This window comes from the organism of the source record quoted next, unplaced genomic scaffold (assembly GCF_019419815.1).
Source record: "Pyrus x bretschneideri cultivar Hongxiangsu unplaced genomic scaffold, Pyrus_bretschneideri_v1 Contig15, whole genome shotgun sequence".
Classification (NCBI taxonomy): Eukaryota; Viridiplantae; Streptophyta; class Magnoliopsida; order Rosales; family Rosaceae; genus Pyrus; species Pyrus x bretschneideri.
In genome coordinates this window covers 4,368,605-4,391,668 of record NW_025999446.1, presented here as the reverse complement: position 1 = coordinate 4,391,668, position 23,064 = coordinate 4,368,605, and the positions used below count along the sequence as shown (strand labels likewise).

The 23,064-nt window shown below is 36.9% G+C and overlaps 2 protein-coding genes across 3 annotated transcripts; both read right to left on the bottom strand.

The window, feature by feature from the left end:
• Positions 1-117: 117 nt before the first annotated feature.
• Positions 118-2,532, bottom strand: LOC103931155. Of its 2 annotated transcripts, none has more exons than XM_018643483.2 (4): positions 2,495-2,532; positions 1,913-2,023; positions 932-1,146; positions 118-634 (listed from the first exon to the last, which is right to left on the bottom strand). In XM_018643483.2, exons 2-4 carry the CDS (start codon positions 2,000-2,002, stop codon positions 334-336), a joined length of 606 nt encoding a protein of 201 aa, XP_018498999.2. In that variant the 5' UTR covers positions 2,003-2,023; positions 2,495-2,532; the 3' UTR covers positions 118-333. The 2 variants fall into 2 exon arrangements, with proteins under 2 accessions (XP_018498999.2, XP_009338850.2); XM_009340575.3 differs by lacking the exon at positions 2,495-2,532 and adding an exon at positions 2,161-2,447.
• A 14,989-nt stretch (positions 2,533-17,521) lies between these two features.
• Positions 17,522-19,487, bottom strand: LOC103931154. Its single transcript, XM_009340574.3, has 3 exons — positions 19,398-19,487; positions 18,365-18,582; positions 17,522-17,834 (listed from the first exon to the last, which is right to left on the bottom strand). The coding sequence occupies exons 1-3, from the start codon at positions 19,485-19,487 to the stop codon at positions 17,522-17,524; spliced, it is 621 nt and encodes a 206-aa protein (XP_009338849.2).
• Between the last annotated feature and the right edge of the window lie 3,577 nt (positions 19,488-23,064).

The following is a 23,064-nucleotide window of genomic DNA, read 5'->3' as shown; positions in this document are numbered from 1 at the left end:
ACCAAAATTGTCTGAAGTCATTTTAAAAACAATTACAAAAGAACCCTATACCAATAAAGTATCCAGCCATTTAAAATTCATTCACCAAAAAGCAACTACTAACTAGTGGAAAGAAAATTGGAGGAAAATTTTAATGACGTCGAATTAAAAAGTTCTTCATGCTTCATTTTACCAAACCCACAACCACAAAGAGAATGTACCGAACAATCTTGAATCGTATCTACATGCATTTTCACTACTTGAAGTTGCTCGACACGCGAGCTTATTAATATAGATATGAACGGAAGAGTACGTAACAGACATCCCAGCGGCTCCTTTCGACGCCAGCACACTTCAAGCACTTCCTTTAATATTGGCATGTCCATCGAAATCGATTGCAGAAACCTGTCCATATTCACCCTTGACATCCTTTTCAGTCTCCTCAAAATAGTCCTCTCGTGCATTGTCAGCTAACATCAGGGCCACCAACCAAAAGAGCGATGCGTCAAGGGACACGAAAGCACCACCACCAAGGAGACCGGTCTTAGCAGTTGGGCATTTTGTTTGGAGATTGCGATGAACCTTTCTTGAGTGATGACGTTGCTCGGTTACTGTAGGCCATAGCAACAGAGCTGCAGCTAGTCCTGCTGTAAGCCTGTGTAATCGCACCACCCCCAACGCAACATAATTAGACAAGAGGGTAGAGCGAGCAGCCTTTTATGGCCACAGTTTGGTGGCGTTAACGGTATTTAAATTGGATGGCTACTCTGAAGCATAAGATGCATTCTACGTCACATAAAGCTAACAGATCCAGAAATTCCATATGAACAACAATTTCATATAGGCAATGAAAAGCATGATGACTCATCAGCGTCATAACGGTAGAACTGGTCAGAGTTCAAAATCTAACATAGATATATGCCCAAATGTGACTTACAGAAAGAGCACTCACAGAGAAATGTTGAAGAATATGACGAAACTAGTGCTTCGGAACAAAGCAGCTTGTGGAAGGGACTTCCCTTTGTATGGGTAAAACAATGACAAGAACCCAGCAACTGTAGATACCAGGAGGAAAGCAAAAGACAGATACCCAAAGACAACTGATGGATCTGAAGGATACTTGCAGATCACAACATCTTTCCCAACCATAGGAGTTCCAGCTGCTGGCTGTCAAGAGGTCAAAAACAAAGCATCCAGTTAATGAAAGGAAATATACAAATATGACTCGATAAAGTTTCTAAGGAACGATTTCCTTTTCTGTTCTTTTTCCTTTTTTTTTTTTTTTTTTTTTTTCCGATTAACCACAATTACTCAAGCAATGACCGCTAATCGTAATTTGTTTGGACATCAATAAGTTGAAACAACTACTCGTTGCACTTCGAATACCGTAGAGACACAACCAATTCCTCCAAAGTAGAACAACATTTAATCCTCCATTTTGAATCAAGGGTATTTTCAATTCACAACAAAACGATGTTAGTCGTTAGGGGGATGAGGATTGGTTGGCATAAAACCCGAACCAGGTGCATGGGCATGATTGCTTTCTGCCACTACGATTAAGCACCATCTACAATATTTTTTTTTAACACTTGATGACATGGTTCCGCTTCGTGAAGACACATCGAAAGGGAACATTGAAGATGACTTATGTAGAATGTCATGGCTAAACTCTTGACACATCACATTCACTTAAGAATATGGTTCCCAAATTGCAAGTTGAGTAAAATTTACAGAAAAAGACCCCCTCAAAAAAGATGATTCTTCCCTTTATTCGGGAAGATATTCTAATCTAATCGAAACTAAACAGCGGGAGCGGGATTCGAACTACCCAGTCCCCTAACACAAAAATCACCAATTTTACACAACAAAGCATTCATCAGGCCATAACTTTACAATCTTATCCTCACATGTACATGTTAGGAATGCGGATTACCTTCTTGTTTTCAGCAATAACTCCGAATATGAACGAGAGAACACCGAAAACTGCCACTGTCAGAGACATCTGCTTCACGGTCACACCCATAGTCGCAAAATCACCAGCACCCTGAAATCAAAACATAAAATATTCAAATTAGTATAAAATATTTCAAATTTTACTGATTTGAAACAAAAATTCAAAAAATAAAAAACAAAATCAACATAAACTCGACCAAATCAAAATTGAACCTAAACCCAATTAACCTTTGAGAAATGAGGTGGGGAATTGAATCGAATTCCGGACCAATTTTACAGAGGGAAATGAAATTATCCCCTTCTCTCTCTAACTTTCTCTCTCTTGGGCCGGTTGGTGCGATTGGGATTCTCCGTCTGAGGGAATCGGAATCCAGAGAAATCGCCGAACGGGGGATTTTTAATTGTCTCTTACTTATTTATTCGGAAGATTCCAATAAAAAAAAAAAAAAAAAAAAAGGAGTCAACCGAAGCGGTTCTGGAATCCCTCTTTTTTCTCCGGTGCCAGCTGAGCTGTGTGTGAGAGAGAGAGAGAGAGAGAGAGAGAGAGAGAGAGAGAGTTTACCTTTCAGACCACTCGTCTGGCGCGTTCGCTTCTAACTGTACTCACTGTACAGAACGGCACCGTATGAATCTGGACGAATACGGCCCAAGGTTAGTCTCCTGTGGGACCCGAATGGTTAGTTTTGGAACATAGTGATCGATGATGTTGATGAGGATCGGACGGTCGGAATGTCGTGAAAATTGTGGGAAGTTTTTTTATTTCTGTTATTTTTGGAATTGCTTGATATTTTAGGATTCTAAAATTCTAGATTGCGTACTGGATGTTGAATCATGAATGTCAATTTGGCAAGATTGGTAATTAAAAAATGTATGGATGGAGATTCATTGTGATCAATGTTAAAAAATGTACAGTTTAATATCGTACATTGTTTGATAAAAAATCATCAGTAACAAGTAATTTATTAATTGTTTGATAAAAAATCATCAGTAACAAGTAATTTATTAATTGTCATGGTAAGCTATTATTACTTATTATTTTTTAGTGGTTTAGCTCGGGTTGAGCTCCAATCTGTTTGCAAATCTAATAGAGTTAGGTTGGCGTTGTTGAAACACATTATCACTCAAACAAATAGGCAACCAACCTACCAAATTATTTTTTTGCCGTGTTCCACCTATTGGGCTTAATTGTTGTTTTCTTATTTTTAATGCAAGTGTGAGTGAAAAATATTGAAGACTCGTATTATATTAGATTCAATCATGTAAATTCAATGTTGTAAATCACTACATGTTACTTAACATTAAATCATCACCATTCAAATCATACACTAATGCGCTAAGAATTGTTGAATTTTACATATATAGACATATATATATATATATATGTCTATATAATATACACGTGTGTTTAAGAAGTGTTGTTTGTGGGTGACTCAATTTCAATCGGGTTATAATATATTCAACCTAACCAAACTCAATTTATTCTAATTGGATTGGTCGGTTTGTTGGAAATGTGCCCTAAAACCAATCATATGATGATACTTTACGGACATTTCAAACTAATGTAGTTTAAATGTAAAGGGCAAAGATTATTGTTTGAGCCGTCTCATATAAATGTTATATGCTTAAACGATAAGTCCAAGGAATATGTGATTGGAAGAATGCGATCTAAAGAAGTTAGATTCATGAGACCATTCTTTCGTTGACACATCCTAAACGTTCCTGATCATAGGATTGTCAATTGGGCATTGACAGTCCGTTAAGATCAGTACGTGCTATGTCTTCTCTCAGGGAGAGTGACTAGTCTCGAGTCATTGGTGTGTGTGACATCAAGACAAGTACGTAGGTGCTCAATAGAGAATGAGTTCACTGAACACGATCAACGAAGAGTTCTCATATTCATGTCACATGAGAACTCATGGTTGGGATAATGCAAATTAGTCTTTTGACCTGAGGCATCACAGTTGTCTTGTGGTTAGGTCCTTAATCTTTGATTATGTCAAAGTCACTCCATCAGGAGGGTGTCCATGGCATCGTTGGGGTTAAGCCACTTAGCCATGGAGGCAAGTGAATGCGCAACAAGGGATCTCTAACCTTCAAACTGTTTGAGGGAGAATACTCTATGATATGATTGAGAATCTTTGGCCAAAGTATGAATGAGATTTAGGAATGTGTTCCAAATCACATTCAAAGGTAATCATATAAGCATAAGACTCACATTGGATGGTAGACATGAATAAACTATCAAACCAAACAATGTGGTCAAGAGTATTGTATTAGAGAAAGACCGTATTGCATTTGTAATCCTAAAACTGAATAGGTTCTCCACCTCTTCTGATTAGCTTGGGTAACCATGACATGCTGCTAGGCGTCAACCATGGTTTGTGGAAGCCCTAAAAGTGTATTATCACTAACGGGAGAATTGAAAGTAAGTTTCAATTCACAATCGATTAGAAAGAGTTTTAATCGCCCACTGCCTCGCTAAAAGGAACCTAATGGATCGTTCACCGAGTAAGGTAGAGTTTGAAGAAACAACGGAGATGAGTAAGAATAATTAAATGGTTTAATTATTTATCTAAGGATAGGATTAATTAATATGTTAATTAATCAAACGAATAAGTTCGTTAAAGACCTCGGGTTAGTTTTGGGCCGCAAGGCCCAATGGGATTTGAATGTCAAGCCCATTAACTCAAGTTGTATGACAACTTGAATAAACAAAGGGCTTGAAAGCCCAATAAACCCTATAGGCTTGCCATGTTAGAAGAATAGGGCTTTTGGTCCATTAGGTCACTTATTTGAAGGGACTATATAAAGGACTTTATAGCCTAAAATTTATATATGGTAATTTTTGGGGAAAGGATGAGAACACAAGCTCTCATTTCTCTCTAAAATTTAGGCCACCTTGGAGGGATCATCTAGCAATCAAACTCCTCCAAGGTCACTCATTTCTTCTTCATTATGCCTTGGTGATGAATCATTAGAGGTTCTCAATTTTGGGAACTTGGAGAAACTTTTTCATCCATCCAAATCCATGGATCTAAGATGCAAGGAATGAAGGCCCTCTCTTTGGGTGATTAGCCTTTGCTTATGCAAAGAGGAATCTACAAAGGTATTGATTTCTCAACTCATTTTGTTTTGAGTTGAGTCTTGATTCACCTATCTACTAGGCTTTGAATTTCATGGGTAAATGTTTTGTTTTAAGTGCATACAAGCATGATTCCGCCTTTAATTGTTAATTGCATGCTATTGATGTTGCTTAAATGAACATGTTTTTCACAAATCTTCCTTCACGGTTGACCCACTAAAATGCACACTCCTAATTAGAGCATGCCTTTTTTTTTTTTTTTTTTTTATAATAATTTGGACATACCATTACATCTTGTACCAATAATACAATAATATGAATAAAGTTATTTACAAAGTGTTATATCATTGTCACGTCTTCAGCTCGCATACACAAATGTGAGTATAGTTCACATACATAAATGCAAGTACAACTCATTTATATGAATGCGAGTAAAATATATATATTTGTAATAAGCTCGATGTCTGAGTCTATCACTCAATCATGGTAGTGTAAGTTGGCTGTTAACAGTGATCTAACAAACACAAAAGGATGAACAACTTGTCTACATAAAGAATCATCACAATCTTTAGCAGTAAACTACCAACACGGAACAACAAAATGAAATCAACATATAACACTACATCCAAGTTTCAAATAAACAATGCGCTAGAAAATGTAATTTTCTTAAACAAAAACATCTTAATCATTAAGCAATAGCCTGCCGGCAGAGATATAATTAGAGAATCTCCAATTTTTTAGCCTAAACCGATATATCCAAAAACATGCCTACAAATATGTTTTCAAATTCCAACTTTCGGGTAAAGTTTTAGGTGACGAAACTCTTTTTGAGCGACGGGTTTTGCATGACCAACTTTTCTCGATAAACTTCTGTCGGCTAAAGTTTTAAGCGACGAAACCACCCTTGACCCGACAAAAAATTTCTGTCCAACAAGGTGTTCTTTTTTTTTTTTTTTTGTTGAAAAGTAAAATGCCACCATTCAAACAGAAAATTGAAATGAAAAAAAAATGCAGCAATTCTCTTATGCTCGAATCTCTCTACTTAAAAAAAAATGCTATTGATGTTACTTTTTTCATGGAATAATCATTTTGAACAGGAAACAAAAAAAACCAAAGCGAAAAACAAATGCAAGGAAGATTGATATACATACGTCGTAGAATCTCCCAAGAATTGGATATTTCTTTATCTCTAGATGCATCGATCAACCACTCACATGCAAAACGGCATTTCTTTAAAACTTTGCATTTCTTAATTAATTTTTAATTCTAATATATAAACGTATTTTCCCAAGAATTGGGATTATTTAGATGTCCACAAGAATTGAGTGACTTGAGTCTTTAGTGGTAGTTCACCACAATTATCAAAGCAAATAATGGCCAAGAGAAGTTAAGACTTTGCATTGCTTCCTCCTGCTTTTTAGCATCGCACATTTGACCCTTTTATGTTATGTACCACTAGCCTTCTTATACATACGTACACGTGTGACAATTGGTCTTTTTCTGTAATTTAAAAATTAAGTTTTATTTCTGTTTTAGATCAAATTACATTTTTTTTTTATTTATAAAAACTTCAAAAACAAAGGAAGATTAATTAACATTTAAAACATGTAAAATTACTATTTGGGTAAATTACATTTTGCAGCCTCAAGTTTGGGTGCAATTATAACTTCTTACAACATCTTTAAAACATTTCAATTTCGTACAACCGTCTCAATTTCTGTTAGATTTTCAGTTATCTGCTTATGTGGATCTCATGGGGCCCATATACATGTGACACGTGGATTAAAAATTAATAAAATAATTTTTAATTATAGAAGGGCTCTCTCCTTCTTCTCCAACCCACCATTTCCTTCCTCTCTCTCTGTCTTCTTCTCTTGGTCTTCGCCCACCCCTTACTCTCCTCCTCGCCTCACCCAATTTTGCCTGCATAATGACACTGTTGCACCACTTTTTCACCCACTGCTACCTCCAGATTTCAGGCTTTCAGGATTTTTTGGGATGTGGTTGATCTGCCTACGTTGTTGAAGTTGTTTAAGCGACCTCACTGCACCACCACCCGCCGTCACTACCAACGGCCAAATGGCTATAGATGCTCAAAGAAGACCAGGGGTCCAAGACATGAAATCATGAGCCAAGAAAGGAAGAAAATCAATAATTCAAAAGAAATGCATAGTCTTACTCTTTGCAAAGTGTTTAGGGTTGCGATTTTGCAGAAAAAATGAAAGAGGTTGTGATTCTGGTGGTGGAAGGGATGAGGGACAAACAAAGAAGGAAGCGGGTGCGGATGGCTGAGGATTTCCTTCTCCCCAATGGCTTAGATCTCAATGCCACATCAAATTTGGGGTCTCTGAATTGGTTAGCTCTGTGATTTCAGTTTTTGGCAAAGATAAATGGGCTTTGGTCGGAGTGGTTAGGGAGAGAAAGGGGAGAAGGATGCTATCGACTTTGCCGTGGAAAGTAGGGTCTGAGATAGGGCTTTTCAATTCGAGGGCTTGGGGTTTGAAAATCACCAAGCAGAAACTTAGGCTTTGTTCCATGAGGAACATTGGGTCGTGGTGGTTTGACATTGATGGGGAACGGGGGTGGAGCCGCCGACTGAGTCATTTGGGTACGTTGGGTTGTCAGAAAATAAGATGAAAAGTGGCTATAGGCATTGAGTTTGGGGTTGGAGATTTTTAGAGAAAGAAATGAGTGAGAGAGATGTGAACACGAAAGTTCCTTGAAACAAGAAACAAGAATAACGTGTACAAAGTAATATTTTTTGTGTGATTTTGGGGTTACGATCTCTCTCTAATTTGGTCCTCTGATTCTATCTTCGTAGGGTGTAGGTTTGTGGATGAGTTGTTGATCCAAAGGGTCGTTGGGGCTTGATCTAAGGATGAACAGTTGATGAATGGATGAACACTTTCTTCAAGGGCCGTCGGGGCTTGATCTTGAATAATGGTTGTGTGGATTTCTTCAAGGGCTTTTGGGCTTAATCTTGAAGGTTGATGGATGAGTGGATCTTCAAGGGCTTTTGGGCTTAATCTTGAAGAACGATTGGATGTGTGGATTTGTTGAGGTTGTTGATCCAAAGGGCCGTTGGGGCTTGAGCTTAGGATGAACGGATGAACACTTTCTTCAAGGGCCGTCGGGGCTTGATCTTGAGTTGGTGGAAGTTCTTCAAGGGCCGTTGGGGCTTGATCTTGGGATGAACGGATGAACACTTTCTTCAAGGGCCGTCGGGGCTTGATCTTGAGTTGGTGGATTTGACGAAGAACGAAGAGTGCTTTCTTGATCCTTCGGGATTTTCTTGAGAGCTTTAGAACTCTAAGGCTTCAAGGTTTTGGTGTGTGGAGAAATGTATTTGTGAATTGGTTGATGCTTGATACCTTGATGGAGAAGCCTATTTATAGGCTTTGAGAATGAATCACCACCACAAAATATTTTTTTCTTTCCAAGCACCATTGCCTAATTTTCCCACTTAATGCAATATTGAAATTGAAGTGGTGTAACTTATGGCCTAATTTCCCACTTAATACCATTTTAAACTTGAAGTGGTGTAACTTATGGCCTAATTTCCCACTTAACACCATTTTAAACTTGAAATGTGTATGCTTTGTCATTGCCCAAAATGAGAAAACCTTGCTTTGATCCGTAATGGATTGAAGTTTGCTTGCCTTGTCATTGCCCAACATGAGAAGAAAAACTTGTTTTGATCCTCAATGGATTGAAATGTACTTGCCTTGTCATTGCCCAAAATGAGAAGAAAAACTTGTTTAATCCTTCAAGGGTATTTCTTCCTATTTTGTTGAGTCACACGCCATGTGTACAATTTGTACAACACGTGGCGTATGCCATGTATGCCTTGACACGTCAAAACTTTAATGCATTGGTGAACATTTGTTTTTTTTTTTTTAACTGAAATTTCGATGTCTACAAGAGATAAGTGGGGTTATTTTGTTTAATTTAGTTTTTTTTTAATTGATTTGTAATGTTTAATTGTTTTTATTTGCCAAGTCATAAAAATATATGGATTTTATATTTTCCACGTCAGCACTTAATGATCAAATTAACGGTTTGACTAACGGATGTATGAGATTGTAATTAAATGATAAGTCAATATATGTGACTAAAATGTTTTAAAGATGTTGTATGAGATTACAATTGCACTAAAACATGAGGGGGTAAAATGTAATTTACCCTTACTATTTTGTCTCGATAGTTCATTATTCTTCTCTATTAAAGTGAGAACATTATAGGGATATCGAAAGCTTCACCATTTTTATTTGATGACAAATAAACTAAGAAAGGAATGTTGTAAGCCTAATTGATTGAACTATTCTAAGGGAATAGAGAAGGGGACGCTAGCGGCAAGAGAGAGAAGAGAAAGAGTTCATTGTGAGGTGTGTTGTATTTCACCCCATTGTGCCTTTATTTATAGCAGTATGATAGGTTAAATCTTTACCCTAATAGGATCACAACTCTAGTAGGACAATATCTACTAAAAAGAATATTTCTAGATATCCCTAGATACATAAGGATTTACACAATCACATTCCTATTATAAATATGACTGCAGCACTCCCCTTTGAGTGTGTAAATACTCAAACAAAACTTTGCATCAAATCTTCAGTAGTTGAGGTAGAACAGTTGATGAAGTCGTCGGCACAACGGGTGAATGCAAGTCTCATACTTAAAGAAAGTATGCATTGGTAGTAAAACTCACAAAACCTTGCTATGGTAAAACTAAGAAGTATGCATAGACTAAAACAAACGTATAAAACAAATGTCATACGGGATGAAAATAGTGAACTCAACGGAGTATGATCATCCCATAATGGGTGCCCCAAAATCTCATTAGGTAGCAAAAACCCAGTGGAAAAAATGCTCCTAATCGTAGGAAAAAGAGTACATTAAGATCAAGTGAGTATGCTTCTGGATAGTCCCCCATGAGCTAGACATAACTTCCAAATAAGAGAACTATAAGCAATTCAACTCAGATAATTTACGCATACCGATTCCTTGGATGAGCTTCTTAAAAGTGGACTTGGGCAATGACTTGGTGAAAAGATCGGCCAGGTTGTTATGAAAGGATTTGCTTGACTTCAATGTTCTGATGTTGTTGTTGCTGGTGAGAGTAAAAGAACTTTGGCGCTATGTGTTTTGTGTTCATTAACTGTTCGATATATGCTGCATTGTCTTCAAAGATCGTTGTAGGAAGGTCAATGACAGAAGTAAGACCACTAATGCATCAAATATGTTCCTTGACTACTATCAACCAAAAGCACTCACGTGAGGCTTCATGCAAGGTGAGAATCTCAGCATGGTTAGAAAAAGTCGCAACTAACTTTTGCTTAGTAGACCTCCAAGATATAGCTGTGTCTCCAATGGTAAAGACATAGCCCGTTTGAGAATTTGTCTATATGGGTCAGACAGATATCCAGCATTTGCGTAACCAACAAAAGAGGAATCAACCTAATGATAAAGGAGGAAGGCGACTCCTCTCGAGGATTCATGGGTGTAAAACAAGTCTAAATCCGTCGTACCCTTGAGGTAGCGGAAAATGTCTTTAACACCATTTCAGTGTCTGTGTGTAGGCGCATTGTTATATCTAATTAAAAGATTAACAACAAAGGAGATGTCGGATCTAATACATTGAGCTAAGTACAATAAAGCACCAATTGTACTTAGTTATGGAACTTTAGGCTCCAAAATCTCTTCCTCATCCTTATTGGGACAGAAGGGATCTCATTTAGCATATAGAGTTCGAATGACTATAGGAGTAATTGAAGGCTTCACTTTATCCCTATTAAAATGTCGCAACACTTTTTGGTTGTAATTCAATTATTGTACTATGATTTTATCTGAACAATGCTCGATCTCCAGGCTGAGACAATATCGAGTTTTCCCAAGATTTTTCATCTCAAATTTCGATTTTAAGTGAACAACAATTTCCTTAATCTCTACGGGAGTTCCGATGAGGTTCATGTCGTGGACATAAACCACAACGATCGCTAATCCGGAATAACACTTATGAGCATAGTTCATTGTTCACATAACCCTAACTTGTCAAATATTCACTCAGACGGTTATACCACATCCACTTGGATTGTTTCAATCCGTAGAGTGATTTCCTCAATCTAATCGAGAGAGTGTTCCATGGTCTAGAACTATTTGAACTAGTCAATGGAAGTCCTTCTGAAACTTTCATGTAGATTTCCGTACCTAGATCCCCATAGAGAGATGCAATTACTACGTCCATAAACTGTATATTCAGTTTTTCGGAAACTACCAAACTGATAAGGTAGCAGAACGTTCCATTAGGGGGAATACGTCTCCTCATAATCAATCCTAGGGTGTTGAGAGAAGCCTTGGGCTACGAGGCATGCTTCGTGTCATACTATTTCATTCTTCTCATTACGCTTCTTCACAAAAACCTACTTGTAGCCCATGGGCTTCATATATGGTAGAGTAAAAGCTACAGACCCAAACACCTTACGTTTTACAAGCGAATCGAGTTCCACCTGGATTACTTGTTTCCAATTTGACCAATCTATTCTACGTCGATATTCATCAACGGAACATGGTTCAATGTCATCGTTAAACATGATGTCAGTAGCTACTGTGTACGCAAATGCATCAACGACGATCATCTCATTCCGATTCCAAACCTCATCTAATATTGTGTAGATTATCAGGATGCCGATTCATTCATCTAAGACATCACCGTAATCTAGAATAACCTCATGCATTGGAATAGATGAGTAAGCGATGGTCAGATTCAGATTAGGGTCACTAGTTTGTGTCGTTTTCCTTTTCCGAGGGTGTGAATCCTTTGAACCAGGGGGTCTGCCACGCTTCAAGGTAAGAGCAGATAATTGGCTAGCCGCTAATGTACAATGTTGCAAGGGGAGACCACGGCTTTCCAAGATGATGTTACGACGTACTTTAGGTACGTCGATCCTTGCAAGTGCTTTTGTAGTGGGTATATGTGACCTTGTCAAATTTGCTAGATCAGTAAAAGCATTTGGCATGCTTTGAGCAATGCTCTGAAGATCTAGAATATGACGCACTTTAGTTTCAGACTGAGTAGTGCAAGGATCTAAATAAGACATAGTAAAAGCATACCATAACAATTCACGGCGTTCTATAGGAACGTTAACATTCTTATCTTCCCCTAACGACGGGAAGACTATCTTACGAAGTGACAAACTACAAAACGTGCGGTAAAGAGATCTCCTATCAAGGGCTCTAAGTAGCAAATAATTGATGGTAAATCATAACTGACATAGATTCCCATTCTTCTTTGAGGACCCATTTTGGTACGTAGTGGCGGCACTATTGGCACATAAACTACGCACCCAAACACACGTAAATGCTAGATGTTTGGCTCGTTTCCAGTAAACAATTGTAACGGTGAATGAGGTTAGGTAACGATAGGCTTCATGCAAACCAACATAGATGCGTGCAATATTGCATAGCCCCAAGCAAATACCGGCAATTTGGTTCGCATAACCAAAGTCTGAGCTATCAATTGAAGGTGCTTTATGAAAGCTTCTACCAGGCTGTTTTGGGTTTGAACATGGGGTACATGATGTTTAACATCAATCCCAACAGACATGCAATAATCGTCAAAAGTCTGTGACATAAAGTCTGCAGTATTATCTAGTCGAATCGACTTAAACGAATAATCTGGGTGGTGAGCCCTAAGCTTAATAATTTATGCTAGGAGTTTCATAAATGCAGCGTTACATGTGAACAATAAACAGACATGTGACCAACATGTTGATGCATCAACCAACACCATAAAGTACCAAAATAGTTAGCATGTTGGTTAGATAGGTCTACAAATATCCCCTTGAATCCTCTAAAGAAACTTAAGATGGCTGTGAATAATCTTTGTAGTGATGATTTGAGTATACGAAGCATCATGTCAAATTCGGGATGTCCCATACTGTCAGGCCAAAGCAGCAAATATTCTGGTACCCAGGCATAGGGCCAGCAACATGGTGGGCCTCTTTGCCGCGAATGGTTGTAATGTATAACCCACACGGGAGACGTTCCAACTTCTCGTGAATATGTTTCTGGCCATACTCGTAAGAAGTGATATAAAGAAATTCAGAACCATTCACTTTAGTGGTTTCAACATGATATTAATTATCTCGAATATCTCTAAAGCTCAACAACGTTCTTCTGGAACGTGGAAAATAGAGAGTCTCTTAATGGTTAAGACACTATCATTGGACAACATTATATGGGCCTTTCTGTATCCTTCTATCAGGTTGGATGGGCCTGAGAAGGTTGTCAAAGGTGCATTTTTGGGTACGAAGTTAGTAAAATAGTGTCGCTCACACAATATAGTGTGCGTGGTAGCACCATTAGCCAGACAACTAACTTCCCCACTAGTCTTACCTAGGAATAAATTAATTGAATTGGTCACATGCATAAATATAATTCCATTCATTCAATTAATCAATCGAGAAATAATATCCATAAAATAATCATTCAAAACAAACCAAAAATCAAACAAATTATTCTAAAGATTTAGAAAAATTATCCAAAAACTAAACCATAAACCTAAATAAATAGAGAGGGGGTGGGGAAGGGTTCAGCTACTTCTAATGGATTCAGCTACTAGGGGTAAAAACACCCTAAAAATAAAACTTTATTCTTCCATAGGAGCATATGCCTCCTGAAAATCTGATATCTCTATGGATGTAGTAGCATCTTCGGGATGTTCCAAATGGGCAAAGTTAGACTCATGACAGGAATCATAATTGGCAATGGCCTCGGGGGTTGCTTGGCATACGCGTGATCAATGATCATTTGATCCATAGTGGTAGCACATGTCCAGTTCAGTGGAAGCTAATTGAACAGTAGTTTTTCCCTTGTTCTTGAAGTTTGGGGCCTTAGGGGCAAGGGTTTGGCACTTCTGGGTCAAATTTCCTCCCTTGGGTGGGCCTTGGCTCTGTGGACCTTGGACCCGTGGGTGGGCTTGTTGCCCATTACCAAGGCCATGATGATTCTTTCGTCATTTATGGCTGCTAGAATTAGTCGCATGCGCTTCAGGTAGAGTGTTTAAGCCAGTAGGTTGAGCTTGATGATTCTTCATCAAAAGCTAGTTCTATTTTTCAGTGAGAAGTAAAACAGAGATCAAATTCGAAAATTTGGTGAACTTTTGTGCCCTATATTGTTGCTGCAGGATAATATTGGTGGCATTGAAGGTTGAATAGGTTTTCTCTAGGAGATCCTCGTTTGTTAAGTCCACTTTACAGAACTTAAGCACTGATCGGATTCTACAAACTTCATAGTTGTATTCATTCACAGACTTAAAGTCTTGGAAACATAAATGCTGCTAGTCATGTCTTGCTTTAGGCAAGTAAATGTCTTTCTGGTGATCGAAACTATTGGCCATAGCAAGTTAGATGGTGCATGGATCCTCCTCAGTGAGATACTCGATCTGCAGTGCATCATGGATGTGTTTTCGAATAAAGATCATTGCAGTAGCTTTCTCAACTTCGACGATGGGTTCATCGTCGATAGGTTCCTCAATGATGGCTTTAATACCCCTTGTGGTAGGATGAAGCTTCACGCCTTGAACCCATTTCAGATAGTTTCTTCCAGATACTTCCATAGCGGTGAAATCGAGCTTGTTCAAGTTTGACATGTCCCTAAAAAGAGGGTACAAAAACATGGTTAGTCATATGGAAAGCCATAGACATACATCGTTGAACATTAGGGTTCTATAGATATGTATTGGTTTAATTTAAACATGAAAACTACATGTTTCATGTGGTAAGTTTTGAATGAAAACTTCGGGATTCAAAGGCACTAAATATGAAATTACAGGTTCAATTTAGTTTTATGAACGATTAGTTCATAAAGGAGAGGTTCCTGCAAGAACACAAAATGCAATATGTTGATTGAAGTGTAGTGGATTTGAGTTACTTTGGGAACTCAAGTGTGAGAGCTTCAGGGCAACGAAAGGATGTCAACGGTTCAAAATATAAAAATAAATTATTGAACCATTAATGTCCAAAGTGATCATCAGGTCAATAATTTTGGATTAATTATCAGATTAATGGACTGTTGGTCACTTTTAATTAATTTAATAGATCGAAACCAAACAGGGTCGATTGTGGAAGCAAAATACTACAGACGGGTCATATTAGCTTTTGTTGGCGATAAACCAAGTGATAATTAAATTAGAATTAATTAGTGTAAACCAAAGTACCCAAACAAAATATATTTGGCCATGATTTATAACGCGGGGATGCCAAAAATTGGAATTGGGTCAAAAAAATAACGCGGCCTAGGCAAAAGTGGGTTGGCTGCAATGTGGGGATAAGCTCTGCAGCCCATTGGTTTGTGGAAAGGCTGCATGCCTCTGGGCCGTGTGGTTTAGGTGAGCTCAGCAGCAAAAGTTGTTGGTTTAGGCCAAAAACAAGGCACGGGGTAAGCCCAGCCTAAATTTGGCTTGTGGGTTGCAGGGAAGGCCCATCTGAGGCTGGCTCCTTGTTTTTTAGGTCGGGGCAAGTCAAGCCAAGTAGCATAAGTTGCGGGCAAGTGGGCCTAAACTTGGGCAAAGCCTAGCAAGCGATACGGGCTTACTGCAGGTTTGGGGCCAGGGACTTAGGACAAAGCCCAAAAACTCAAAAGTTGCTGGTTTTGGGCTTGGAGGGGTTGCAGGCCCATGGTAACCCTTACTAGGCCGAACCCTGGTGTCTGTGTATGCACAACAAAGCCCAAAAGGCTGATGCTATAGTCCAGACGTCACAACGACATCGTTATGATAGTGTGCTCCATACGGCTGGGTTGCAGGCCAGCTGCAGTGGTTGGCGATGGTGTCAGCGGCCCCGAGCCGCAGCCATGCCGCATATTTCCCAATCTTTTTTTGCGACATCACTAGGGCTTGAAAACCCCTAAATTGCTTCTAATTTATTTATATGCTTTGACTCATAAATTCCACATAGCAAAATAATAATTGCGTAATGCATGAAACATATATATGGACAAATATATGAATCATATAATATATATATATATATATGTTGGAAGGAAAATATAAATATAGGGGCTTCATGCATCATGGGGAGTATTTTCATGCTTCGTGGATGTTTCAAATATCTTACTTTATTTTAAGCATACTTGATTGGCAAAAAAAAAATCAAAGCCTTTGCATTTTGTAGAAGAAAGCCTCCTCCTACGATTCTTCAGTTCCTTAGCTTCTGACAAGAATGTGCTGATAACATGTTGTAGGCCTAATTGACTAAACTATTTTAAAAGAATAGAGAGGGGGAGGCCTGCGGCAAAAGAGAGAGAGAAGAGAGAGATTTAATTGTGTGATGTGTTGTATTTCACCCCATTGTGCCTTTTATTTATAGTAGTAGGATAGGTTAAATCATCACCCTAATAGGATCACAACTCTAATAGGATAATATCTACTAAAAAGAATATTCCAAGATATCTCTAGATACATTAGGATTTACCCAATCATATTTCTATTCTAAATATGACTTCAACAAGGAAGAAATAGAAAGGCTGATGAAACTAATTAATTAATTAAAGAGGAAAGTTTATATTTATCCATTTATATTTCCTAAAAAAAAAAAAATTATATTAACCATTTTGAATTTGAGAGAACTGCATGTTCAACATGGACAGTTGCTTGCTATTAAAGAAAATAAGATCAAATCTACAACTACACGCTCAACTACCAAGATATAGTCCTGTTCACTATTCTAAAACTCTCCACCTAGCATTGCATAGGCACTAGGTGGCTGGGCACTTACTGACCTAGACCTGCTTAGGCACCCCCCCTAGACCGTATAGACGCCCCTTACTGACCCAGACCTGCCTATATCGTGGCTCTCATTTTGCATTTTATTTTTTCAATAAATTGTAAGAGACTTGTTGACTACTTAGATTAACACACATTGGATTTTTGTTCCCATGTTTTCACTTTGTTCTAATACTTTATTATCTATAAGTTATTTTATTTGCAAATTATGTATTTTTTAAATATAAGCAGCTACTTCTTTATACGATATTATAATAAATTTAGGCTCCGCCTCCTACCTATGTAGACCTCAGTATTAGGCTCTGCCTGCCATCTAGGCGCTAGACTTCCAGTATACCACCCATGATCATGTTGACTCTTATCTAATAGATGTTCACCACATTTTTAAAAAAATTTCATCACATGTCTAATAGATGTTTATCACATAGTGTAATTGGCTGTTACCGATTTGGATATCCATCTCCAGTGATAGAGTTTCATGCATGCACGGAAGGAGAAGGAGTAGCTTGCCCTATATTTAGTATAAAGAACAAACCACGAAATCAAGAAATATTGAAATATAAAAAGCTTAGAGAAAAAATAAAAAAAAACTAACTACTAAAGAAAACAACCATAAAAGTTCTTGAGACCACTGTCTGGAAACGTTTTCAATATGCAGAAAAGTTCTTGAGATCACCGTCTCGAAGGTACGTATGTACTATATACGCAAGTACGCTACGTGTATGTTACGCCACGCCGTCAAAAATGTTATCCAGTCCTTTTTCAAGCGCTGCCTTATACCCAGAAGTGGTAGCTTCCTTAGCTTTAGATTCTCCACTCAAATCATCCAAAAAGTCGTATCTTGCATTGCTAGTCAGCATGAGGCAAACCAACCACAGTAGGGACGAATTGAGAGATAAAAAAGCTCCTCCGCCAAGAACACCAGTTTTGGCTGTAGGGCAACCACTTGCGCTGCTGAGATTTTGATACATGTTGTGGTGCTGCTGCCCAGAAATCGTTGGCCATAACAATAATGCTGCTGCTAATCCGATTGCACCCCTGTGTTCATATATGATATAACGATCACATGCTCAAATTCGACGAAAATAAAAGGCATGTATTACGTGCTTATTTAAAAGCGCGTAAAGTACTTATTTATTTAGAAATCACGTTTTATTAGGGTTTACGTCAGATGCTACACTCTTTGATTATTTGAAAGCACTCTTTAGTATTTTTACAATTCAAATTATGATTTTTCATTTATGCAGCTTGTAAAAATTTCGCTATGAGTCCTAATAGTTCAATGGTCACAATTTATCCAATGTAATTTACTGAATGTTACAATTTAAAATCAATTAATTAAACACTTTTTGACAAAAATAACACGAGAGGCATGCGAGATGTTTTTACTCCTCCAAAAAACCGAGTTTATCCTCACATATATGACTCTCGCATTGTCGAAAAAAGTGACTAAAGTAATACTTCACCACATCTACAAGCACTAGAATTATACTTTTTCCCTCCTAAAGCCCTTTCAAACAAGGTTTCACTAGTGACGTAAAAGATAAAGAGAGTGGTGAATGACTTACAGAGTGCTGTTGAAGAAAGTAACAAGCAAAGTGCTTTGGAGAAAAGCACTGGATGGAACTGATTTGCCTTTGTAGGGGTAAAATACAGAGAGGAATCCAGTCAAGGAAGATGCCACTAGAAATGCAAAGGACAGATACCCATAGACAACCGTGGGATCAGACGGGTACTTGCACATCACTACGCCATTCCGGCCTATTATGGGGATACCAGCTGCAGGCTACAAAACCCCAAAAGATGTTTGATAAGAATTTAAAAGGAAAAACAAAGAGCAGAAACTTCGTTCAAATTTCTTAATTATTTGGTATCTTTCTTAACTAAAACTAGCAAAGGCCACTACACTATGTGTGAGGAATATAATTTTTATTTTTATTTTTTAAATAGTGTTTTTAACTCTTTTTATGGGAGGATTTATTTGTTTTTAACGGGTTAGCACATCTGTAAAAAAAGGGTTGATGGTTAAGGAGTGAGAAAAAGGAAGAAAGTTGAATTTAGAGGGTAGTGATGTATTAAAGGTTATAATTGTAATTTCATTGATTTTTGGTTAACAAAAAAAGTTATATTATTATGTAGTTGATGTTAAGACGTAGGTTTTGGTTTTTAGGTTTTATTTTTTGTTAAAATGAAATAATTACCAAACGATCTCTAAATTTAACATTCATAAAGCAAAAAATTTGGTCCCAAAAATGGTCAAAGAGTTACAGTAATTTAACTTTGGGTTCTGTCGAAAAGTTTATTGGTGATTAAATGGAGTCACTTGGTGTGATACCCCAAGGTTTTTCGTATGTAGTTAGGGTTTTGAAAGCACAATTATTCAAGGAACAGTCATTGCTTCATCTCTATCACACCGATAAGGTTTTAATTTAACCACATACTGCTATATGTTAGGTTTTATTTTCTCAATTATCCGATTTGTGACCAATATTCAACAATAACATTGCATAAAACGAAAATAAGTTTATTTCTATTTAATATTGGACAAATCGCAAAACTTATTTTTTAAAATAAAGTCAAAACATGATGAGATTGCGGTACCTTATGGACTTCAGCAGCAATTCCGAATGCAAACGACACTATACCCAAAACTGCAACAATCAAACCCATCTTTATCATAGTCACTGCCATCGATCCAAGCTTGAAACTTGGTCGCCAAGCTTTATATGTATATGGAGTTAATGAATCCCTGCATTAACCAAATTAATATGACTAACTGAATAAAAAGCCATTTGATCTGACTAATAATTCCAATACGTAAAAAAACAAAAGCACTTACTATCTTTCACGCCTGTGATTTGAGAGTTGAATGAGTTTTTATGTAATTTATGGTTCTTGCAGCTTTTATATTAGAGTAAAGAAGTAGTGTTCTAAAAGGAATGTTATAACATTTCGATTTTAAATAGAATTCCATCCTGATTGAGATTTTAGATTAGGCTTAAAATTAGTATTTCTTTTATAAAAACCACTAATTTAATTAAATGTAGATGACGTTTTACCATAGTGGGGAAAAATAATCATGCATGTGCACTATAGTTTAAAAATGAATAGTGGGTGAAGTTTGATGAATTTTAGTGTTTAAATAGAATCGACAACACGAGTTTTCAAAAAGGATCAATTTAATGGTCACTCAGTACTATGGTCTAGTTGTATTCCTCTTCACTTATAAGTGAAAGGTCTTAGGTTATATTTTCGCTAAAGACAAATTTGAACAACATTGTTGCTAGCCCATTGTGAGCCTTAGTCTATTCCCCCACTCTCTTAGTATAGATAATATCGTTTGGTAAAAAAAGATGATCAATTTAATTATGTCTTAAAATTTTAGTTACATGCAATCTCTATGATGTTGGAGGAGAACTTAAGTTCAAATTTTATAATCATTTTGTGTATCAATCGCATATAGATAATTAGGATGGTTTAATGTTTAAATATGTGAATTAAATTTAGGCCTAATTGGATAAATGGTTCTCATGGTGATGTGAGGCTTAGTCCATTCTCCCACCCAGGATAATATCGTTTGGCAAAAAAAGATGATCAATTTAATTATGTCTTAATATTTTAGTTACATGCAGTCTCTACTGTATTGGAGAAGAACTTAAGTTCAAATTTTAAAATCATTTTGTTGATCAAACACTTATAGTTAATTAGGACGGTTTAATGTTTAAATATGTGAATTAAATTTAGGCCTAATTGGATTAATGGTCCTCGTGGTGATATGATACTCGAAAGAAAGTTCTTGTGGTAAAAAAATTCGGATTTAAACCCATGTGGTAAAGTTCGTTAGGAATTAAGCACAAATCCAAATTTCTGTTAATTTCTCCGTTAAGTTTTTTTTTTTCTTTTTTTTCCAGAAGAAAAATATCTAGTTTCATAGATATGCAGCAAGCTCCCGTTGCCAAGGGATCCAGCTTAAAATCTTCTTGGCTTCATCCTTGCTGTAGACTGCCCCGTGGATAAAGTTTCCTGCTATGTATCTGACGATGGTGCTGCCATGCTTACCTTCGAATATCTTGCCAATACATCTGAATTTGCAAGAAAGTGGGTACCTCTCTGCAAGAAATTTTCGATTAAATCATGTGCACCTGAGTTTTACTTCTCACAAAAGATTGACTACTTGAAGGATAAAGTGCAACAATCTTTTGCGAAGGAGCGCAGAGCGATGAAAGTAAGTACCTAATGGCCGAAGCTTTTCTAGTTCCAACTGAATATTCACTCATGATAATTTGATATCAAAACTAACTGAAAGCAAGCGTGCTAGTTGTTCATCTATGGGGCTTATTACAATAATAATCAAGCTTGTAAAAGTAATGAAGCAAAGAAGATTTAAAGTTGGATCCATTGGCAAAAGGAGCTTGCTGCATATCTATGAAACTAGATATTTCTCTTCTGACCAAAAACAAAACAAAAAAAAAAAAAAAAAAAAAAAAAAGAAGAAAAACCTTGAAGAAGAAACTTACAGAAATTTTGATTTTGGGCTTAATTCTTAACGGATTTCACCATAAGGGTTTAAATTCAAATTTTTTTACCATATGGACTATCTTCCGAGTACCATATCACCACGAGGACCATTTGTCCAATTAGGCTTTAAGTCTAATCAGTTAGCCCTTAATTATGAAGATATAATTAGAAAGTTTACGGCTTATTCAAGTTTAATGAGTTCGTAGAAACCATTTAGCCCTTAATATGCCTAATACATATAGCTAGGATAGGATTTGGGGAGTTAAAGTTTTTTGAACAAATGATATTATCTAGGATATGGGGGTGGGCTAAGCCTTACAATGGATTAGTAATAATATAGTTCAAATTCATCATTTGCGAGAATCAAATCTAAGACTTCCACTTATAAGTGAATATGAATACTACTAGACTGTAGTACTAAGTGGTTTGGGGAATATATTTGGAGTCATGTGCTTGAATATTAGCTAATATTTAAAGGGAGCATTATATTTAGAGGGACAAAAATATAACATAAATAACCTATGAAATTGGGTACTAGACGGAATATCCTGCAAATAAAAATTTTAACTTTACATAGTAAACTAGTCAAACGAGCTAGTCAACTAGCTACAAGTTAGTCAGTGATATAAAGTGGAGATGCAAGAACAAATCGTAAATGACCAATATGTTCAACTAATTAGAGTCTGCCTAGATTAGTTTCACAACAATAATTCCTAAACTTGAACATGTTTACATATCAGTCCATTATGCAAACAACAATGACAAAGCAATTATGAATTAAAGTATGCTAAATTTAGTAGTCAAGCTCACCAGCCAACTAAGTATAGATTCGTCAGTTGATCAAACGCAAATCTACGAATCAAAATTGGTTCACTACAAGTTATCCTAGTCAACAACAATATAGTTCATTGTTCATAATATCTAGTGTAAGCTTAGTCTCTAACACATAGCAAATAACAATTCATAGGATGCATAAAACAATGCAAGTAAATAAGATATGTGGACAAGTTTAAGAGACACATAACGCAAGAAGTTTTGGTCGGAAAACCCCACCTTTGGGTTAAAAAATGGGGGACTCTCCATTGAGTCCAATGTACTAATATAATCAAGATTTTCTTACAAAAGTACCACGCAAAGATCAATTCCTATGTGGACCAACCAAGAACAAGAAGGAAGGAGTAAAATAAAATAAAAAAAATTGTTCCCCTTCTCTTCTCATGTTGGGGGGAGGTGATTTGGGGCCTAGGGTTTGTGCCCCTTTGGCTTCTTTTGCTATTCACCGAATTAATCCAATTTCTTGCTGATTCTATATCTTGTAGAGTAATTATCAGCCTATTTTTAAATTGGAAACAATTACAGGAAAGTTTTAGAGGAAAATTTGAACAAGGCAACTATGCGCGTTTATCGAAGGGGAAAAGGTTAAAGCGAAGCATTCCAAAGTTCGAGTCCCATGTGAAAACGATCATCTTTCCTTCAACCAATCTGGTGAACTGGAGAGCCAGATGAAGTGTTGTTCACGAGACAAGAATGCAAGTATGGAAAATCTCCATGCTAAAGGAAAGTAATTATTATTGTTTGCAAATTTGGTTAATAGATAACTGGATTAACCTTAATGAGGATTCCTTTTTGAACCCTCAGCATTTCAATGTATATGATTGGTAAGTGCGTTTTGATGATGAGTGGCTAACCTTTAGCTTATGCAAAGGGTTTATTTTTAATAGGCTCAGTGTTGTTTATACTAATTTAGTGT

Excerpts from the sequence above, each read along its gene's own strand:
- LOC103931155 (XM_018643483.2), bottom strand. The coding sequence starts at position 2,002 with ATGGGTGTGACCGTGAAGCAGATGTCTCTGACAGTGGCAGTTTTCGGT. Across the intron at positions 1,147-1,912 it reads TTATTGCTGAAAACAAGAAG|CCAGCAGCTGGAACTCCTAT; the intron begins GTAATCCGCATT and ends ACCTCTTGACAG. Across the intron at positions 635-931 it reads ATATTCTTCAACATTTCTCT|GCTTACAGCAGGACTAGCTG; the intron begins GTGAGTGCTCTT and ends GCGATTACACAG.
- LOC103931154 (XM_009340574.3), bottom strand. The coding sequence starts at position 19,487 with ATGGCAGTGACTATGATAAAGATGGGTTTGATTGTTGCAGTTTTGGGT. Across the intron at positions 18,583-19,397 it reads TTGCTGCTGAAGTCCATAAG|CCTGCAGCTGGTATCCCCAT; the intron begins GTACCGCAATCT and ends GGGGTTTTGTAG. Across the intron at positions 17,835-18,364 it reads ACTTTCTTCAACAGCACTCT|GGGTGCAATCGGATTAGCAG; the intron begins GTAAGTCATTCA and ends ATATGAACACAG.